General features: G+C 37.4%; 3 protein-coding genes across 3 annotated transcripts; 1 reads left to right on the top strand and 2 right to left on the bottom strand.

Moving 5' to 3' along the window:
• Positions 1-807: 807 nt before the first annotated feature.
• Positions 808-5938, bottom strand: LOC120343947 (selenoprotein F-like). Its single transcript, XM_039412997.2, has 5 exons — positions 5763-5938; positions 5009-5194; positions 3362-3425; positions 1867-1916; positions 808-1342 (listed from the first exon to the last, which is right to left on the bottom strand). The coding sequence occupies exons 1-5, from the start codon at positions 5799-5801 to the stop codon at positions 1211-1213; spliced, it is 471 nt and encodes a 156-aa protein (XP_039268931.1). The 5' UTR covers positions 5802-5938; the 3' UTR covers positions 808-1210.
• Positions 5873-10918, bottom strand: LOC120343946 (dnaJ homolog subfamily B member 11-like). The gene is made up of 2 exons (XM_078113271.1): positions 7520-10918; positions 5873-7417 (listed from the first exon to the last, which is right to left on the bottom strand). The coding sequence occupies exon 1, from the start codon at positions 10888-10890 to the stop codon at positions 9820-9822; it is 1071 nt and encodes a 356-aa protein (XP_077969397.1). The 5' UTR covers positions 10891-10918; the 3' UTR covers positions 5873-7417; positions 7520-9819.
• A 1572-nt stretch (positions 10919-12490) lies between these two features.
• Positions 12491-15332, top strand: LOC120344739 (tetratricopeptide repeat protein 19, mitochondrial-like). The gene has a single exon (XM_039414051.2). It carries the CDS (start codon positions 12596-12598, stop codon positions 13733-13735), a length of 1140 nt encoding a protein of 379 aa, XP_039269985.2. The 5' UTR covers positions 12491-12595; the 3' UTR covers positions 13736-15332.
• Positions 15333-19234: the final 3902 nt, after the last annotated feature.

Below are 19234 nucleotides of genomic sequence, written 5' to 3'. Positions count from 1 at the left end.
GGGTTGCAAGGGAATTCCCCTAACATCTCCTCTACCCCCATAAAGGATCAGTTAGAGTCCTCCCCATAAATGAGCTATCACAAATGAAACTCAATCGAAAATATTACAAAATAGAAGCACAAAAACAAGTCCACACTGCTAAGAAAAATATGCAAAATTCCATAACAATTCATAGTTAATGTCAAGATATGTTTTTCAAACTTAAGGTTGCCACGTTAGGAATTTTTCTTATTCTTGTCAGAGAATATGTATCATATGATAAATTTCTGTTGTTGCTGAGAAAAAATTGATTTCATATATATATATATCTATACATATACAGAATTTCATTCAAACATACAAATTACAAATATTCGGGTAGTCCATTCAAAATTTCGGTCTTGTTCCAATTCATGAGAACACTCAAATTGGACAAATGACCTAATAATCTTGGCATCGCTCTCTTAATTTTGTATTATGTTTCCAAAGAGTAATGAAAAAAGCATAAAATAACTTTGAAATGTGAAAAATTAACACATTTCTCTTAACAGTGTGGGTGCAAAAACTGCATAAGTTGAATAAAAAAAGGCAAACTAGAATTCACATTATCACTGGAATTGACTCAGAACATGATTGTATAGGACAATTGCTAGAGAGGAAAAATTTTCAAATTGTTTTCAATTTTTAGTAGGGTATTACTCCACCTTACTTAAATACAAACAGAGAAAAAACAATAATTGAACCAAATTTATTCCAATCTGGAATTACAGCAGTGGTTCTCAAACTTTTTATGCCATGTTCCCTTTTCAGAATTCGTCATGTTTGTTCCCACCTCAAAAATAACTAGCTAACAATAAGCTACAAATAACAGATGGTGAAGCGAATGTATGTCCTATTTAAAAAACATGTTGAAAATACGTGTATAGAATGTAAATATCCAAAATAAGGCAGGAAAGATCGAATCTAACACATTTTTTAATTAGCTTTACAAACTCTCAAAAACTTGACTGCGCCCCACAGTTTGAATTAGGACTTGGTGAATACTGATTGATCCGACACATGAAACCGTTTGTGTCAGTACAATCATGAAAACAGCTGAGGTTTTGCATTACACATAATTGAAATTGGCAGAAAAAACTTTCAGTGTATCAAAAAAATTTTGGTTGGTAGGTACATTGTAGTTACATTGTCAATAAGTCTCACAGCTAACGGAATTTGGCGTCTGAATACTTTACATTTTCACTAGTTTTTCGTTCAGGAAATCTTCTACTGTGTCGGTGTCCCAGCTTGCAATGCTCAAAGTATCTTGAACTTCCTCATCTTCATTTAATAATTTAATGATTGGATCCTGTCCTCTGAGATACTGGAAACAGAGAAAAGAGAGATTTTAATAATTTATATATGAAATTTATTTGTGCAGTTCCTGCCCTGTACAAGTGGCCACTGATATCTAACAGTATGCAAGAAGAAAAAAAAATATGGAAGGATCGTAATCTTTTAGGGGCGCTCAAGAAGTGTGTGTACCAATATTGAGGTAACTAATTTTGTTCGCCTACTTTACATCAATTTGTTAAGGGTCTGAAACCTATGGGCTACTTGGCTAACACAGGCAGTCCTCGAACTCTTAATATAAATAAAAGAAGGGAAATTGGAATAAAATTATGACTCCAACCTGGCACACATACTACCGGAGTACCAAGAGAAATGTGTTTTAATTCACGTCTACATTAATTTTAAAAAGTGGTCTTTCAAAAATTGTATATTTACAGCTAAAATATGGGAATTTGTGCAACAGGATTTGGGTAGCTGATAACATTGTGCTCGAAATCCATATACAGTAGTACTCTGCTTTTGAAAGGAAATATTTAGGCTCAGACACAAACTTACCTTGACTCTTAAATTAGGAAAACGCTTGGATTTTTCTCCTTTCACAAACTCTGAAAAAAAAATTGATAGTGGTTAAAAAAAACAGCATGAAAATGCACGAAAAAGTGAACTCCAGCTGGGCTCAGGATATAGACCAGAGGTGGGCAGGGTTTTTGAACCAGGGGCCAAAAATGTGGCCCACCTAGACTGGGGGGACATGTGGGTGTGACGTAAAAAGTTACATTTTATGAACAATATTTACAAAAGCAGCAGTGGAAAATAAATAAGCCTCGTGCCAAAACTAAATTTAACCGCAATCTTAAAATCTTCCTGGAGTTATCTTTAGCTAAAACAAAATTTAGTTATTTTTAGTTGTGGCAGCATCAGACGGACCAGATTGTGTTACCCAACGGGCCGGATTTGGCCCTCGGGCCATACTTTGCCCATGTCTGATATATACAGGCACGGGTCTGTGAAGTCGAATTTTGGAAAATCCGTTGAATCAGAAGTCAGACTTCAAATGATCGCCATCAAAGTAAAAGTTCAGACAGAAACACACATCTGAAGGTAGAAATGGATAATTAACACTAGCTGGGCTCAGACATTGACAGGGCTGTGAGGTTAAAGTTCAGTCCATATTGATATCGGAGTCGTAGCAACTCCCTAGAACTAAGATCTGATGTCAATCATTACATTCGGATCAAGCTTCTCTATCGCTGACTTTTTTTAAAAATAAATATATGTTTATAAAAAATATATACAAAACTATGTGTGGAATTCAAAGAACTCCTAAAAAAATATGAAATTTCGGGTAAGATTCGAGCTCGGCCTGCAAATACAACTAATTAGTTTGACTCTGGTCGGGTTTAACACCCACGGGGTCTATCTGGAGTTTTTGGGCCCGATCTTGCCTTTACCTAGAACACCAGTACTCAACCAGTGGACCATGGCCACTGCTGAAGCCACAGAAACATTATCAGGTGCGGCGGTGTGGCTCAACGGGCTAAGCGTTAGGAATACGCTCGCCACCGCACCTCCAACTACTCTGCGTGGGTTCGCAGGTTCGAATCCCATGCAGGGATGGTTATGTGCGAGAGGATTGCTGGACTCCTCGCCGTCGTTGGGTGGTTCACGTAACCGCTGGTCGGTTACGGCTTCCTCCACCACCAAGTCCATGCTTCCGAAAACAAACAATACAGTAAATCTAATCCCATACCCGACTTGGAATGGTAACCGGACGAGAGGCCGTGGTTCGCCATATGGATAAGCCGTCTTATCGGCTTTCCTCTCCCCCGGGATAAATATGTAAATCCTATCCTATCCTATCCAGGTGGGCTACAAACTTATCAAAAATTGAGTTATTGATGAATTAGTTAAATTTGATTGTAGCAGCAATGAATAATGATGCAGTTTTTCCCTACTGAGATGGTATTCTTATATTTTTTATTAAATCGGAAGAGCCTAGTTTTTTGAAAAGTATTTGTTTTTAAACTACAATGATAGCTACTGTACTCACCCTTGACTTGGGGGTATCGTCCTATTTTTCATCCGCACACTTCTAGGACTGCAGAGGGAAATTTCTACAAATATCAAAAAGTATTTTTGCAATTGGAAATTCGAATTGCAAAAGTACGCTAATAAATTCTAACATTGGACTACATTTTCTAACATAATGTATATACAAACAGAGATGTAGCCAGGGTTGAAACTGCCCCCCCCCCCCCCCTTTTTTTTAAATGTAAAAACAGAGCATTTTTTTGTATCACACATAGCAATTTTTGTAGCTTAAAACACTATTTAGACACCCAATACTTTTGAAAACCCATGTTTTCCAGACTCACTGGGGAGGCTCGAGTCGTTTCGAGTCACTATCCATATTTTTTGGGTCGTGCAATGGCCTAGCGCAGTGGTTCCCAAACTTTTAAAAAAAAATTCCATGACGAGCCCCATGCAATTTTTCAACGATTCTTGGCCTTGTGAAATAAAAACAAAACATTGGAAGATCACGACAAAAAACACAGCGTCAGCTACACCTCTGTTGTCAGTTAACTTATATTGGCAGCAATTGAACTCTCTCTGTGATATCACAGTCCCCCATCTCTGTCACATCACAGTGGGGCATCATGAGCGAAACAGAAAATGTAGAATCAGTGTCTACGACAAATAGACATGCGAAACAGATGCGAAAATTATTGCGAAACAGCAAAAAGTGACAAATGTGTATTTGCAAATTTAAGCACACTATGAGATTTCTTTTGTGGACCCTCTAAAAGTGGTTCTCGGCCCCAAAAAGTCTGCAGACCCCACTTTGGGAACCACTGGCAGTTAAAGCATCAGATTTAACTGTGTTGGCCATGCCATGCTGATTATACAACCTACATTTATAATGCTACATACAAGCTAAGGTACTCTTGGGGTATGTGAACCAAGATGACGTACACCTGAACATAGTATGTGTACCAGGTTAGGGTTAAGCCATAATTTCATTTCAATTTTCCTCATTTTATTTTAATTACGAGTTCGGGGACTAGCCAAGTGACCCCCGTAGTATTTGCACCTGGAATGATGGCCTAACCCTAACCTGGTACACCTACTACGTTCCGGTGTCCACCATCTTGGTTCACATACTACGGGAGTACCCAAACTAACACAGAATTTATTGACGAACAGGCTATCCCTCTCTACTTTTACCTTGAAGCTGGGGGTAGTTTAGAATCTCTCACTTACAGACTTCAATTGTAGCGTAAGTAGCCTATGAGGCAAATAGATTTAAATAGAATTTTGGCCAAATGGTTAAAGAGTTTTGCTTATTAACTGTGTTGGTGTCGCATGTTTCATATCTAGGGTTCAAATCTCATCACCTCGGTCTCTTCCGAGAAGATTGCTGGGTTCATTGCCGCCGTAGGGTGGTTCATGTAACCGCTGGTCAGTTACACTTCAAGTTTATGCATCTGAAAAAAATATCTGGCCAACTAATCCCATTCCCAATATGGACCAGTAACCAGACGAGAGGACTAGTTCACCATACGATTAAGTCATCTGATCAGCTTTCCTCTCCCTGTGAATAAATATCTAAATCCTATTCTACCCAAGGTGTGATAAAATCGGTACTTAAATTGGCAAACGATCTCAATTTTTGAGTTTAATATTGTTCCCAACTCACTTTAGTCCCTTTATCATCTGCCTCTTTCTGACAACATTTCAGACAATCATTTTCAAGTTTTTCAAGTCCGAATTCTTTCAAAGACACACACATCCCACACATGAGGTGTCGCTTGAAACCGATATCAGCACATTGCGCCGCTGTGTATGGCTCAGACACTTCAACTGTGCATGCTGCATTGTGGACCTAGAAAAGTCAAATTTTTTAAATGACGTTATTTCAGTTCCTTTTTCGCTAAACAAGGCCAGCATTCTTGGGGCCACATGGCTGCCGCAAAACAGTATTATTGTCAATGTACCTGGCAGACAAAATAAATTTTGTATGCCGAAAGTTTTTTTTGACAACACAGCTGTTTTCATGATTGCACTGACACAAACTACTCTATGTGTCGTGTTGACCCATTCAAATATTTTGACCAGTGTGAAATGTGGGCCACAGAGCACACTTGGCATAATAGGTGTTTGTTGTACATTATGGTTGATCCATTGTTGTTGATCCATTCAAATATTTTCACCAGTGTAAAATGTGGGCCACAGAGCACACTTGGTGTAATAGATGTTTGTTGTGCATTAGCAGTTACACGGTTGTTTTGCAAATAAACTGTTTCGATTCATAGTTTCATGATCAGTCTTTGGCCCAGTAAGCAAGTATATTATCTGGAACCCCCACTCAGCAAAGTAAGCCCACCACTGATCTAATGCTATTTCGTGTAAAGAAAATTTTGTTATTTAAAAAACAATACAAAAAAACTTACCCATGCTAGGAAGACCAGCTGTAAAAGCCGGAATCCCATTTTCTTCTGAATATGAAGTCACAATACAATATACTATGATATCATAAACTCTAATTATGAAAACATAAAAATCTAAATTTGATAAATTTCAACAAACATAATCAGTGAGAATTACAAAAACACATAAATTCAAAAAAAAATTTCACATTTTTTTAATGTTTGTTCGGAATTTCACAAAAATATGGGTACTCCCGTAGTATGTGTACCAGGATAGGATTAGGCCATAATTTCATCCCGATTTTCCACATTTTAGTTCTATTACGAGTTTGGGGACTGTCTGTGTTAGCCAAGTGAATATACCCCATGTCCATATGTTTCAGTCCCTTTACACAACTTGATGTAAAGTAGGCGAACAAAATTATTGACCTCCATATTGGTACACACACTTCTGAAGCGCCAAAATATGGATAATATTGAAACATCTAGTCAGCTTTAGTACGACTCCGTAACAACTTGACACAAAAACACAGAATTGCAGTGAATATATGATTAAGCTGTTTTACTTTTATTTTCTCTCCTCTTGGAGCAAAAATACCAAAAGACCATTGTCATATAATAATACAATTAGGTCGTATTATTGGTTTTCTTTCTTCGCTTGGATATGAAAATTCAAAATAGTCGAACTGGGAGTTATTCTGGATCATCATACCTTAAAAATTATTACTACTAGCGGCGAAGTTGAAATCGTACCAAAGTTAGACAGACCTAACGAGAGCAATACATAAATATATGAACAAATGGCACAGTTACTGCCAGTATTTGGGGGGTTCGAATCGTTGATTCAGCTAGTGTCATCACTTATTTAAGTCACCTAACTCAGGGCTTTCCAAACTGGGGGTCGCAATTCGCAAACTCACATGGGTGTTTATTTTAGGCGTCGCGAATAGTACACCAATTTACACAAAACTATATCTATCATATTTATATTCGAAACACAATTATTAAAACAAGTACAAAACATGAATCTATCGATTCCGAAATAAAATCAAAGAAGCAGTGCGCCTGCATATGAATGCCGACTGTTGATCGTAAAACGCGAGAAGATGAGCGCTTGCATAACAAGGGTCGCAGTAAATTTTTAATTATTGGAAGAGGTTGCGAGCCCAAAAGTTCGGGAAGCCCTGACCTAACTCGACATTAACTAAACACCATCAATTTCTATAATTTTTAAGTGTTTTCTACAAATTTTTCAGTTCAAGATGGCGTGAATTCAAAACTACTTTAACTTGATTTCGATAATGTTATTTCAAAATGAATAATTATTTCTTTTAAAGATCACAAGAATATACAATACCAGGGTTTTCCGGAATGCCACCCATGAGCTCAAATAAGATGCTGAGATTTAACGCTTTCCCCAATTTTAAATTGATATCGGCCCAAAGTACCCAAGTGCCATGTCACATCAAAAATGAGAAACGAGAAGCGAAAAATTTGTTTTTGGTGTGAATATTTGTGTGATACAGCTAGGTGAATTATTTCCAGAATCATGACCAAACAGCTGTTCAGTGAGAAAACATATTTTCTACTATGGCGAAAAATATTCTGCTGTTTCCTTGACAAATTGAAATCTACTTTGACATACAAAACATCCAATATATATATAAATTTGGGATCTCCTGAAGTATGTGCACCAAGATGGCGCACAACTTGAACTCAGGTTGTGTACCAGGTTATAATTCAGGTTGTGAGACATCTTGGCGCGCATACTTCAGGAGTACCTAAATTTGCGCAAATCGACTGCCATATGGCAGCTCGGTTGGTTATTTGGTCCGTTTTATTATCCCATTTTTTTTTCAATAAACGGCCCATGAGCAACTCAACGGAAAACCCTGGTACAAAACAAATGTCTGTTCTTGCATAAATAAGTCATAATGGTTATGATAAAAAAAAGCCACCAGAATTAAATGTTTATACAATTTTCTAAAAATGAAAATATATGTTGGCGTAAATAAGTCAATTCATATTCTAACCATGTTCATAATGCACGGTGAAAAAAACGGAACGGAGGTCACTTGGAATTGAAACAAATTTCAGAGCAGTGGTTCCCAAAGTTGATTGAAAGATGGCCAAAAGAAGCAGAAGGATATTCGCGGGACAGACCACAAGGGGCTGCTATTCCTAACAGTGGAACCCAAATCAGGGAAATTTTTTTTACCAGTTTCTAACCCACGGTCTATATGGAAGCCCAGTATCCCTGGAGGAGACAATCAAATGATACTAGGAACCGAATATCCATTAACCGGTAGATATAACAGTCTATATCAGTGGTCGGCAACCTTTTATAAGTGACGAATATATGCCGGTATATCCCGATCAAATTTTTGGCGGACCGCCTTCATACAAATGGACTAAGCCTATGTAATAAAGTACGTGTTTCTTACATCCAGCCTACTTCGATATTTCGTTGTCAATATCGAAAACCCGGCCTCAAATGGATATGATGCTGTGGAAGGTAACAGTTTCTGAATCTAGATCTGGGCATTGCTTGATGTTCGTTTAGCAATAACTAATGCGCTGTGTTTGTCTGGTTTGCTGTTTTTAGTCATAGGGCTTGTGGTTGGATTGTAGAGGTGTTATTCGGCCCCTGTCTGTTTTTGTGTCACATCTCTGCGGACTGGCAGTCACCTTTCCACAGACCGGCAATGAACCGCGTCCCGGTGGTTGCCGTCCACTGGTCTATATATCAGCCTATTGGCCCTCAATAGAAACATCAATAAATCGGTGATTGGGCCCAGTTGCGGACTTAATCAATGGTGGCCCAATAGCCCTCTAAAGAGTGGGCCATTTACTTCAATATATCCATCCAAATTCCTAACAGTGGATCCCAAATTTGAAAAAATACTAAAACTTTTATCGGTACACCTGAAGTATATGCACCAAGATGTCGCATAACCTGAATACTAACCTGGTACACTATCTGATTTCAGGTTGTGCGCCATCTTGGTGCGCATACTTCCGGAGGTCCCTTTTGTCAATATATATAAGGAGTTACCCACAAATGAAACTTTGGGAATGAATTGAACAGCTATAAGATATACAGGAGAAAATATAAAAAAATTTTCCTAATTACATCACAATATAGAAGCAAAAAATAAGGCTTAGTTCCCATATTTGAGCAGCAAAAATTTTTGCTAAACTGGTCAAAAATTGCCTAAAATATTAAAATCACTCCCAAATATTTTTCAGAAAGGATTTTTATGTTGTTTTTTAGGGACAAGAAAGCTGGTCATATGGCAAATCATAGTTGTGTGCCCGGGTTAAATAAAGGGTATAGTTGATTATCACATAATATAACAATTATATTGAAAGCGAATGTTGCTTTGATTTATCACATGAAAGAATATTTTCCTACTGTTTGACTTTTCTGTCAGTTCTTTTTCCAAAAATTTAGTGAGCATCTAGAAACCTATCGTTGGCCAAACTAGCAACTATTCCCTTCCTTTCATTTGTCAGTCAGTACTTTTTATTCAGAGTTCAGGACCTCGATTTGAGGCTTTGAGCAATCTTGTACATGAAAACTTATGCATAGCTCTCAATGCGTCATTGGTGTTTCACAACTCTTTTATTGTTACTGTTACAAATATTCAGTATGAGGATATTTGCCTTGCCTTGGGCAAAATTGCAGTTCTTTTTATTGACAGGGCCTTACTTTGAGCAATATTTTATATAAAAAGCTTTTAGCGCATCAGTCGTTGTTTGCAACATATCGTTACACTTTATCAACAACAAGATGAATTTTTTAAATTTCTTTATATTTCCCAAATAATTTCAGTGATTCAGATTGTAGTCTTATCCAGCATAAAACAGCGGCAGCAATACTTTATAAATTAGATTAACAATATTCCGACCAATCACGGTTCACTAATTTTTAACAAAATAAAAGCACTGAATGTTCCAAGGTAGACCAGACTTTCATAGTCCTCTGAGCACCAGGCTTTAGACCAGTTACACAAAAAATCTCCATAAAATGTTGCTTCAATAATAACTCATAGGCAAAGTGGTTTTTAATTTAATTTCATCAATATCCCTGCAAACCGTTATAGATTTTCTGTTTTGACTCAATTTTAAGTAAATTTGTAATCCCTTCCTTTTGTTCGTCAGTTAATTCTCCCCTTGGAAACTCCACGTCGAAAGTAATGAACAAATCGCCACGGACGTTTACATTTTCGACAGACGGTAAACCTTTCGAACGTTTTTTAATCTTCGCTCCTGGCCAAGTAACTTCTTTCCTTTCGATTTTCACTTTTTTGCCGTCGAGGTGTTTGATGTTCATTGTGAATCCCAAGAGGGCATCAGAGAGTGATATAGTTACATTTGTGAATAAATCAAGACCTTTGTGTTCAAAAACGGGGTGTTTCAATATTTGTATATCGAAGATTAAGTCCCCAGGCTCCCCGTCAATATCTGGCTCCCCCTCCCCGATAAAAGGATATTTAGTTTTGTCTTCCATCCCAACTTCGATCTCCATTTCCAAAACTTTTTCCTCGTTGACGAGTTTTACGTTCGGACATTCGTCACAGACTCTCTGCTGCATCATCTGGAATCTTCCAGGTCCCATTTGTATCGTTTTCATCTCGTTACGACAGTTGCATTCCCTGGTTCCTGATGTCTGTTTCGCGATTGGTCTGTATCGTACAATTTCGACAAACTCACCCATGTACACTTCTTCTAATGTTACATGAAGGGGTAAAATAATTGTATCCCCTTTAGGGGTTTCCTTTTCCCCCCCATGACCCCCACCGAAATTAAAAGAGAAAAAATCACCGAAAAAGCTTCCAAATGCATCACTAGGGTCACCTCGTCCGTTCATTTTATCTTTTAGTCCTTCCTCTCCGTATTTATCGTAGGTTTTTCGCAAATCTTCTTTCGAAAGAACTTCGTACGCTCGCGCGAGCTCTGAAAATTTTTCATTAGCTTGGGGATCCTCTGTGTTTCTATCAGGATGCATTTGTTTCGCAAGTTTTCGATACGCGCTCTTAATTTGCTTCAAACTTGCACTTTTATCAATTCCTAGTATTTCATAATATGATTTTCCACCTAATACTCCAATCACGAAGACACATACCGAGAAAATTGAGTATAAATTCATTTTGTCTAAAAATCTGCAGAATTTATTGATATAAAAAATAAGAATTAGTATTTTTTTAGTACAACACAATTTTCAGATTCTAACGGTGAATGTAAGCCGCTCTTCCCAAAAGACAGTCTGGCGCCTCCATATCGCCACAAATAGACAAACCAGTACTGCGCAATAAACTAAAAGGAAGCGCAATCTAAAAACGTCAACATTGGGTTTCTTAGAAAAAACTTTCATCGAGAGAGTCTTCTGCAATAAACAGTCGCAAGGGGGGAATTTGGTCACAGAACTGCCGACGCCTACCGGGATTGATTTATATTATCATCATGACAAACATGACTCGATCTTAAGCCATCGTAACAAACGCCTTCTTTAAGGAAAATAAGATGACTCTATCTTAGCCATCGTAACAAACGCCTTCGTTTAAGAAAAATAAGATGACTCGATCTTAAGCCATCGTAACAAACGCCTTCATTTAAGAAAAATAAGATGACTCTATCTAAAGCCATCGTAACAAACGCCTTCGTTTAAGAACAATACGATGACTCAATCTTACTGTCTTAAGCCATTGTAACAAACGCCTTCGTTTAAGAAAAATACGCCCGACCACCAGAAAAAAAAAGGACAATATGGAATTGGGCAATAATTTTCAAATCAATTGAACATTTGAATACACCAAACAAAATAAGGCAAACATATTTTACAAACTCTGAAACTGGAATTCGATAAATTTATCATGATTAAATTACGTAGTGTTATGCTTCTGTCTGTCTGTCAATTCGTATAGTAAGCCTTGATATTTATAATTAGGTTACAGTAATACGGTACTGTAATGTTTGGGCTGTATTTCCCCATTACCTTTGTTTTGCGGGCTTTTTTAAGCAGTCGCAGCATTTAATTAAGTCGTAGCACTACGCTAGACCTAACGACACATCGTTACCGGCGTCCTACCTTCCGCACTTATTCATGACTGCCTAAAACCTTTTTGAATCACGGTGCAACTCTGCCCAATCCAATGTTACACCCACCAAAAGTACGTCAATTTTAAGTACCTATTTGATAATATTCTCATCAAAATTCATTAAAAATTCATAACTCGCGGCCATCAAAGAACATATCGCCACGTCTTGCTTAAAAGACGTATCTCTAGTGTGGTAAATTGTGACGTCAGCCCTATATCAAATTTCCTTCCGGCGAAATTTAATCTGTGGTTAAATTTGTCATTTATTTACCAAATTTCAGTATATATAATAAAAAATATTTGTAGTTGCAAATTTATGATACAAAATACAATATTTTTTATGCAAATACTATTAAAAAAGAAGTTTGGGTAATAAAAATTTGAGACCTTTTCTGTTTTGAATGATTAGGGTCAAAGTGCGAAGGTTAATTTTGTAAATCGTGCGTGAAGACATTACTGTTGCCAGGTATTTTATTTCACAATTTCTTGAATTTTGATTTAGTTTTTTATATTTAAAATCTTGTTTCATTCCATATCATTGCATTTATTTTTTTTATTCATAAAATTTGGTGACATAGCAAGTATCAACAAAAATAATCGATTTTTACCGAATAGTTTCCAACATATTTTTCTTGCGTTTACTAACGTACGTATGACTGGCTGTATAGTAACATCTCAATCGTTTTTTTGTTTTGATTTCTGGGGCTCCACACTCATGTGGACGCTATTAAGGTTTATATTTTAGCTCATTTACCCATGACAATGTGGGGAAGAATTTCTGGAAGAGTATGTAGGGTTGCTACCACGAAAAGTTGGCGTCCACGAGATGTACCTGGTTCCAGCCCGCTGCAAATAATTCCCGAATGCAATCACAACAACACCGAACAAAAGTTTCCAAATTTAGTTTTGAACAATAGAAGGAATGACTATAAAAAACACAATTCTGGCAACTCCAAAATCACTTTTCCCTTTTTAGTATTAATTGCAGCATCGATAAACCATGAGGAAACAGATTTGGAAGAAACAAAACTTGTGGGAGATGGAAATAGAGACATTGCTTTGCTGATAATGAAGGGACGCAAGATGTTAAAAGAAAGATGCAGCTTTGAAAAAATAGAAGAAGTTTATATAGAAGCATTGCATCTTGCTTTGACTCGAAAAGATCGTAACACCATCGCCTACGTTCAGGACCAGCTTGCAAATTTAGCGCTACGATTCAATAAACTTGAAAAAGCGGAAGAGCTTTTTAAACACGTAATTAGGAACTTACTGGATGGAGGAATTAAGGAAAATGATAGATCTATTATTGAAATTTCATTAAAACTGGCAACTATATATGCTGCGACAAATAAACATGACTTAGCTATTTCTGGATATAATTGGACCATCGAATCGTGTAGATCAAATTTAGAAGAACTGAAAAAAACTAAATTGAAAACAGTTGAGCAAAAAGAAGATTATGATAATCAATTTGCATTGTTAGGAATGACGCTCGATTCTTATGGCCGTTACCATTTTGCCATGGGAAGGTCAAAAGAAGCGTTAGAGGTCACAAAAGAAGCCAAAGACATTTCAATAAAACTTTTCGGAGAAAATGACATTCGAACACTGGTTTTATACAATGATATTGGCTCTATTTTAAGCCAAATGGGGAACATTGAAGAGGCGACAGAAATTTTAGAAAAAGTTGTTTCCATAGCGAACAAAACAAAAAATATTGACCATGGCGATCTTGCCGTTTTTTGGGTAAATCTTTGCGGTATATTTAATAAACAAGGAGAAAAGAAAAAGGCTATTGATGCCTTACGAAAAGCTCGAAAAGAAGCAAATTCAAGTAATGATAGGACTCTACAAAAGCAAATTGATATTTATATAAATGAACTAGGAATGCAATGACGTGTAACCGGTCAGAATTGTGTAATGGTTAAATTAATATTAAGAATGCTGTTAATTTAGACTTCAACACCAAGACAATAAAGATTTGGTACTCCCGTAGTATGTGTACCAGGTTAGGGTTATGCCATAATTTTATTCTGTATTTACTTATTTAAGTACTATACGAGTTTGGGACTGTATGTGTTAGCAAATGAATATTCTCCTGCGCATATGTTTCAGTCTCTTTACACAACTTGATGTAAAGTTGGCGAACAAAATTAGTTACCTCCATATTGGTACACATAATTCTGTAGCGCCTAAGTTTTTAGTGAGACATTCCCATACAGCTACTGATCAAAATCAGCGTCGGGAATCTTCCCAATTTAGCATCGCCTACTCCCCCCCAGGGAGAAACTTGTTTTTGGTTTACTATTGCTAAAATTCTTCAGTTTTTTAATATTACTATAATACCTCCATGCATAAATAATAATTCCTTTGGGTAAATCTTTGTGGTATATTCAATAAACAAGGGTAGTATTGCTTAAACTCGTTAGTTTGCTAGTATTACTATTCTATTATAACTTATTTATGCATACACTATGAACTGTATAAAAATGTGCACAGAACACTAGCAAAGGATTCTAACCTCATTTTTTGAATTTTATGTTTACTTGTTAATTGAAATTGACTGTGATTTGTATAATCTTTGATTAGACTGGTTGGGTGTGAACCCAGTGGGGATGATTATCTTTTATAGGATTGATGGACTCCTCGACGTCATAGAGTGGTTCTCGTTACTGCTGGTCGGTTACGGCTTTCGATAGACATGCAAAAGCTGTTAGTATTTGATTCTTGGCGTCGCTCTCTCAGTCAGTGTGCTTTACTTTTAAATTGTTGCCGTTCGACTGTATTAAACTGACTGTATCTTAATTTGAATAAATAAATAATACAAACGTATTATCGCACAGGTCCCCCCAACACTGATTCTCACTAGTTCAAGATAAGAGTAGAGCAGATACTTTCATAGAGTGTGATTGGAACAGAAATTCATTTGCGCTTTTGTCATTATTGTTCTAAATCTGAAATAGGCAAACTGCGGCCCGTGGGCCAAATCTGTCCCATTGGGTAATTCAGTTTGGCCCGCCGGATCCCGCCAAAACCAAACTAATCTCACATTTTGATGATTTGGTTTAAAATAGCTCAAGGAAATTTGTTGAGATTGCGAATGAATAAAGTTTTGGCACAAGGCTTATTGTTTTCCACTTTCGCATTTGTAACACTGTAATATTGTAATAACGTTTTACGTCATGCTTACACGCCCGCCAGTCTGAGTGAACAAAATTTCCGACCCCTGGTCTAAAAAAGCCTTGCCCACCCTTGTACTAAGCACTTTCAAATTTTAATAATCAGACCTAAAAATGCACATGTTTTTAATTTTTTCTTGGCTTCTATTTTCACCCTCTGAATTGTTGATTTAAAACGTTTTCACCATGTGTGTATTTTACATGTGTAGAATGGTTTTAGTCTATTTGTACAAGGAAGTTTATAAAACAACTCATATAAATAGCGACAACACGAGATGCACAATGATGAAATAAGAATTTCGGCGTAAATATGGCACCCTTGAGTAATGATAACATATAATATGAATGGGGTAAATAGTTGATTTGAGGAGCCAAATATGCAGTCCTTATGCTTATTTGGTCACTCATTAAAATGTGCACCAAGATGGCGCACAACCTGAACCCGACCTGGTGCACATACTATGTTCAGGTTGTGCGCCATCTTGGTGCACATACTTCTGGAGCTCTGATTAACCCATGCCCGACTAGCTAGCAGATTGGACGTTTTCATATTTATGGCCAGCGAAAGAAAAAAACGATAAAACTACCCTATCATATGGGAACCACGTCCTCTCGTCCGGTTTACAGTCCATATCGGGTATGGGAATAGTTTACCGGTTATTATTTCAAATACATGGACCTGATGGTGGAGGTAAACGACCAGCGATTGCGTGAACCACCGTAAGACGGCAAGTGTGCAGCATGATTACCCACCACGGGATGCAAACTAGGCACTGCCTAGCACAGCGGTTTCCAACCTTTATCTCTTGCGGCTTACTTTTGTTGTATATATATAAAATTCTGTGGCCCGTTAACTTTCTCATGCAAGGGAAAAACTACGAGAAGAACAGGATAGAACTTCTACTTCAATAATTTAAAAGATTTATTACAACTCAGTAGCAAAGACAGTATCATCATTCATTGCTACAACAATCAAATTCAAGTAATTTATAAACGAGAATATCGGTCGGAGAACAAAGACTTATCGATCGAAAGTTAGGGGATCCTTCATTCATTTACTCTGACTCTTTAGTGACACCGCGTGTCCCATCACTAATTAATTAATAACTCGCTAATTATACGACATAATTCATCCAAAATCAATAGACTTCTGGTCCGAGCCATGATGAATGCATATGTAAAGTTTGGAGCAGATTCAATCTCGCTTCCGTGAGATATCGCGTTCATCTAACAGACAGACAAATATTTATCAACATACTTACCGATCTTAAGATCGATAAGTAATAACTCTGGCAATTTTCAATAGGTCTGTGGCCCACCTGATAATGTTTCTGTGGGCCATGGCCCACTGGTTCAAAACCAGTCGCCTAGCACGATGCGCAACCCGCCGCGCCAATTATTTCAGAATCGTGGACGTGAACCCTACTGCTATCACTAAAAGCTTATGTTTAAATTTATTTCGGCTTCATAATTAGCGTAACAACCGATAAAATAATTGATAAAAACAAAACTAGATTTCGGTTGGAAACCGAAGACTTATCGATCGAAGGTTAGGGGATCCCCCAAAACAGTGGTCTTACTCCATAGTGACACCGTGTGTCCCATCACTAATTAATTAACAACTCGATAATTATACGACATAATCCATTCAAAATTAATAGGCTTCTGATCCGAGCTAAGATGATTGCACATGCAAAATTTGGAGCAGATTGAACCTCGCTTTCGTGAGATATCGCGTGCATCTAACACACAGACAGACAAATACCCATCAACATACTTACCGATTAAAATCGATAAGTAATAACTCTGGCAATTCTCAATAGGTCTGTGGCCCACCTGATAATGTTTCTGTGGGCCATGGCCCACTGGTTCAAAACCAGTCGCCTAGCACGATGCGCAACCCGCCGCGCCAATTATTTCAGAATCGTGGACGTGAACCCTCCTGCTATCACTAAGAGCTTATAATGTATAAATTTATTTCGGCTTCATAATTGGCGTAACCAACGATAAAATAATTGATGAAAACAAAATAAGTTAAACTGATTACAGAATCAGAAAAGAGAACGAAACCTCAAGTAAGATTTAAAACGTACAGATTTTATCGTGTCCGGAAAATTCGCCGTCGGAAATTTCGCCGCATAGGAAAAATCGCAAGAGCATTTCGCCATAAAAACAAGTATTTGTGATTAAAACAGTTAGATTTATAAGGTTTGGGTATGCTCTTGAATACCGAATCTTCTTCAAATAAAGCGATTTTTCCTATGTGGCGAATTTCCTACGGCAAAATTTTCTGCGGCGAATTTTCCCAGAACCAGATTTTATACTAAAAGGTGTTGCCAAAAGAATTGGGTTGGATCACACAAAAGTATTAAATTATTACACACATTGAATACGTACTACATACAACCGCGGAGAGGTTAGGTCAAGGTTGGTCAGTATTAAAAGTGAAACACCGTCCGTCGGGACTGTGGAGCCATGGTTTGGCATATTTTTATCAGTGATGTACCGATACTATTCTTATCGCCGGTACCGATTCAATACCAACGAAAAACGATCATACTGATATTCTGATATTTATTTCGTCATGCAAGAACTGATATATAGCAAAAGAAAAACAAAGTTAACTAAAAAACGAGAAACATTGATTCATAGCAATTGACATGAGGTCGCGAAAGACTCAATGAGTCATCCAGTCAGCGACACCTTGTTGCTGTATTAATTACATCAGCAAATATGGCAATGAAGCATGAAGGATAAAAAAAAAGGTAAAATCATATGTAATTATCATATATTAAATTTTATCTTAACTTGAAACATTCTAAATCAGATCTAGGAGCGAAATATCGGTCTAGTTTTAATCAATACGATTACCGATACCCCAATAACTGATAACTCGTTAACTTTTTTGAAATGGTTTGCTCAGAATAAGGCTATGAGCAGTAAAGAAGTTTCATTTTTGGTCAAAGTTGGGAGCGGGAATACCAAAAGCTTCTGAAACTATTGGCCGAAACAAATGAAAGCATAAATGTAAAGACGGGAAAGTACACTGGCACACCACGGTCTCTCATCCGGCTATCAATACAGGGTTGGTATGTGGGCAGAGGCGTATCTAGGGCGTGGCAGCGATGGCTCATACCACGGGCACCATTTGGACAGGGCATGAAAACGATGTGAAGTTTTAATCGTAAAATGTTTCAATAAAATAATTGGAACTCGTTTTTATAGCCAAGTAATAACGTGCTAGTATCTCAATTCATCAGCAGTCAAAAAATACATTGTCATAAAAAAATCGAAAGAAATTTAGGTCTGCAATTTTTTCTTTCACCTAGTGCGAAACTTGCTTTAGAATGTCATTGCGCAACTGTCTAATATCAACGGGTAGTTTTGATACCGCACAACGTAGCTGGCCGCATGCGGCTCGCGGGCCGCGAGTTGGACATCCCTGGCCTAGTATGACAGTACCGGTAACTGGCGGAGATAGCGAGTTCATGGCTCGCGATATACTTAAGCGATTAATATTATCGACTTTCGTCAAATCCGAAATGAATTTTAAAAACCTAATGTAATAATTTTTGTTAACTATTATTAGCTAATAATCGTCAATAGTGTTCCGCCTCAGTTGCTCTGGAAAAAGTTGTAAATGTCGATAACTTCAAAGAATAAATATCTATGCTTGAGTGAAAGTAAGTAAAGAGGAATGTTGCACCCGTGCGCGAAACATTATTGATTTGAAGAATTAAGAAGTTAATGGTATTTCTTGGTTTTGATCTAGCTAGTTCAAATACCATGCTTCGGCCAGGGTATAATAAATTGATGGTACTCCCGAAGTATGTGAGCCAAGATGGCGGACACCGGAACGTAGTATGTGTACCAGATTAGGGTTAGGCCATCATTTTATTTCAATTTTCCTTTTTTTAGTTCTATTACGAGTTCGGGGACTAGCCAAGTAACTCCCGTAGTATTTGTACCTGAAATTATGGCCTAACCTGGTACACATTCCACGTTCCGGTGTCCGCCATCTTGATTCACATACTTCGGGAGTACCAAATTGGGTAGGCAATAAAGAGCGCAGCCAGCTCAAAATTTGAGCGGGGCCAACTTTTTTTGTATAAATGACGTAATATGACGCTTAGTTGTGCCTATTGCTCCGAACAAGGCTAGATAGAAGCAGCAACTGATATCCAACAACATCTTAAACACACTACGCTGTCGAAGT

Source organism: Styela clava, chromosome 5 (genome assembly GCF_964204865.1).
Source record: "Styela clava chromosome 5, kaStyClav1.hap1.2, whole genome shotgun sequence".
Classification (NCBI taxonomy): Eukaryota; Metazoa; Chordata; class Ascidiacea; order Stolidobranchia; family Styelidae; genus Styela; species Styela clava.
The sequence above is the reverse complement of the archived record's forward strand: the minus strand, read 5'-3'. Positions and strand labels throughout refer to the sequence as shown.

What these genes read in the sequence shown, in the direction of transcription:
- LOC120343946 (XM_078113271.1), bottom strand. Translation starts at nt 10,890, where the DNA reads ATGAATTTATACTCAATTTTCTCGGTATGTGTCTTCGTGATTGGAGTA.
- LOC120344739 (XM_039414051.2), top strand. Translation starts at nt 12,596, where the DNA reads ATGACAATGTGGGGAAGAATTTCTGGAAGAGTATGTAGGGTTGCTACC.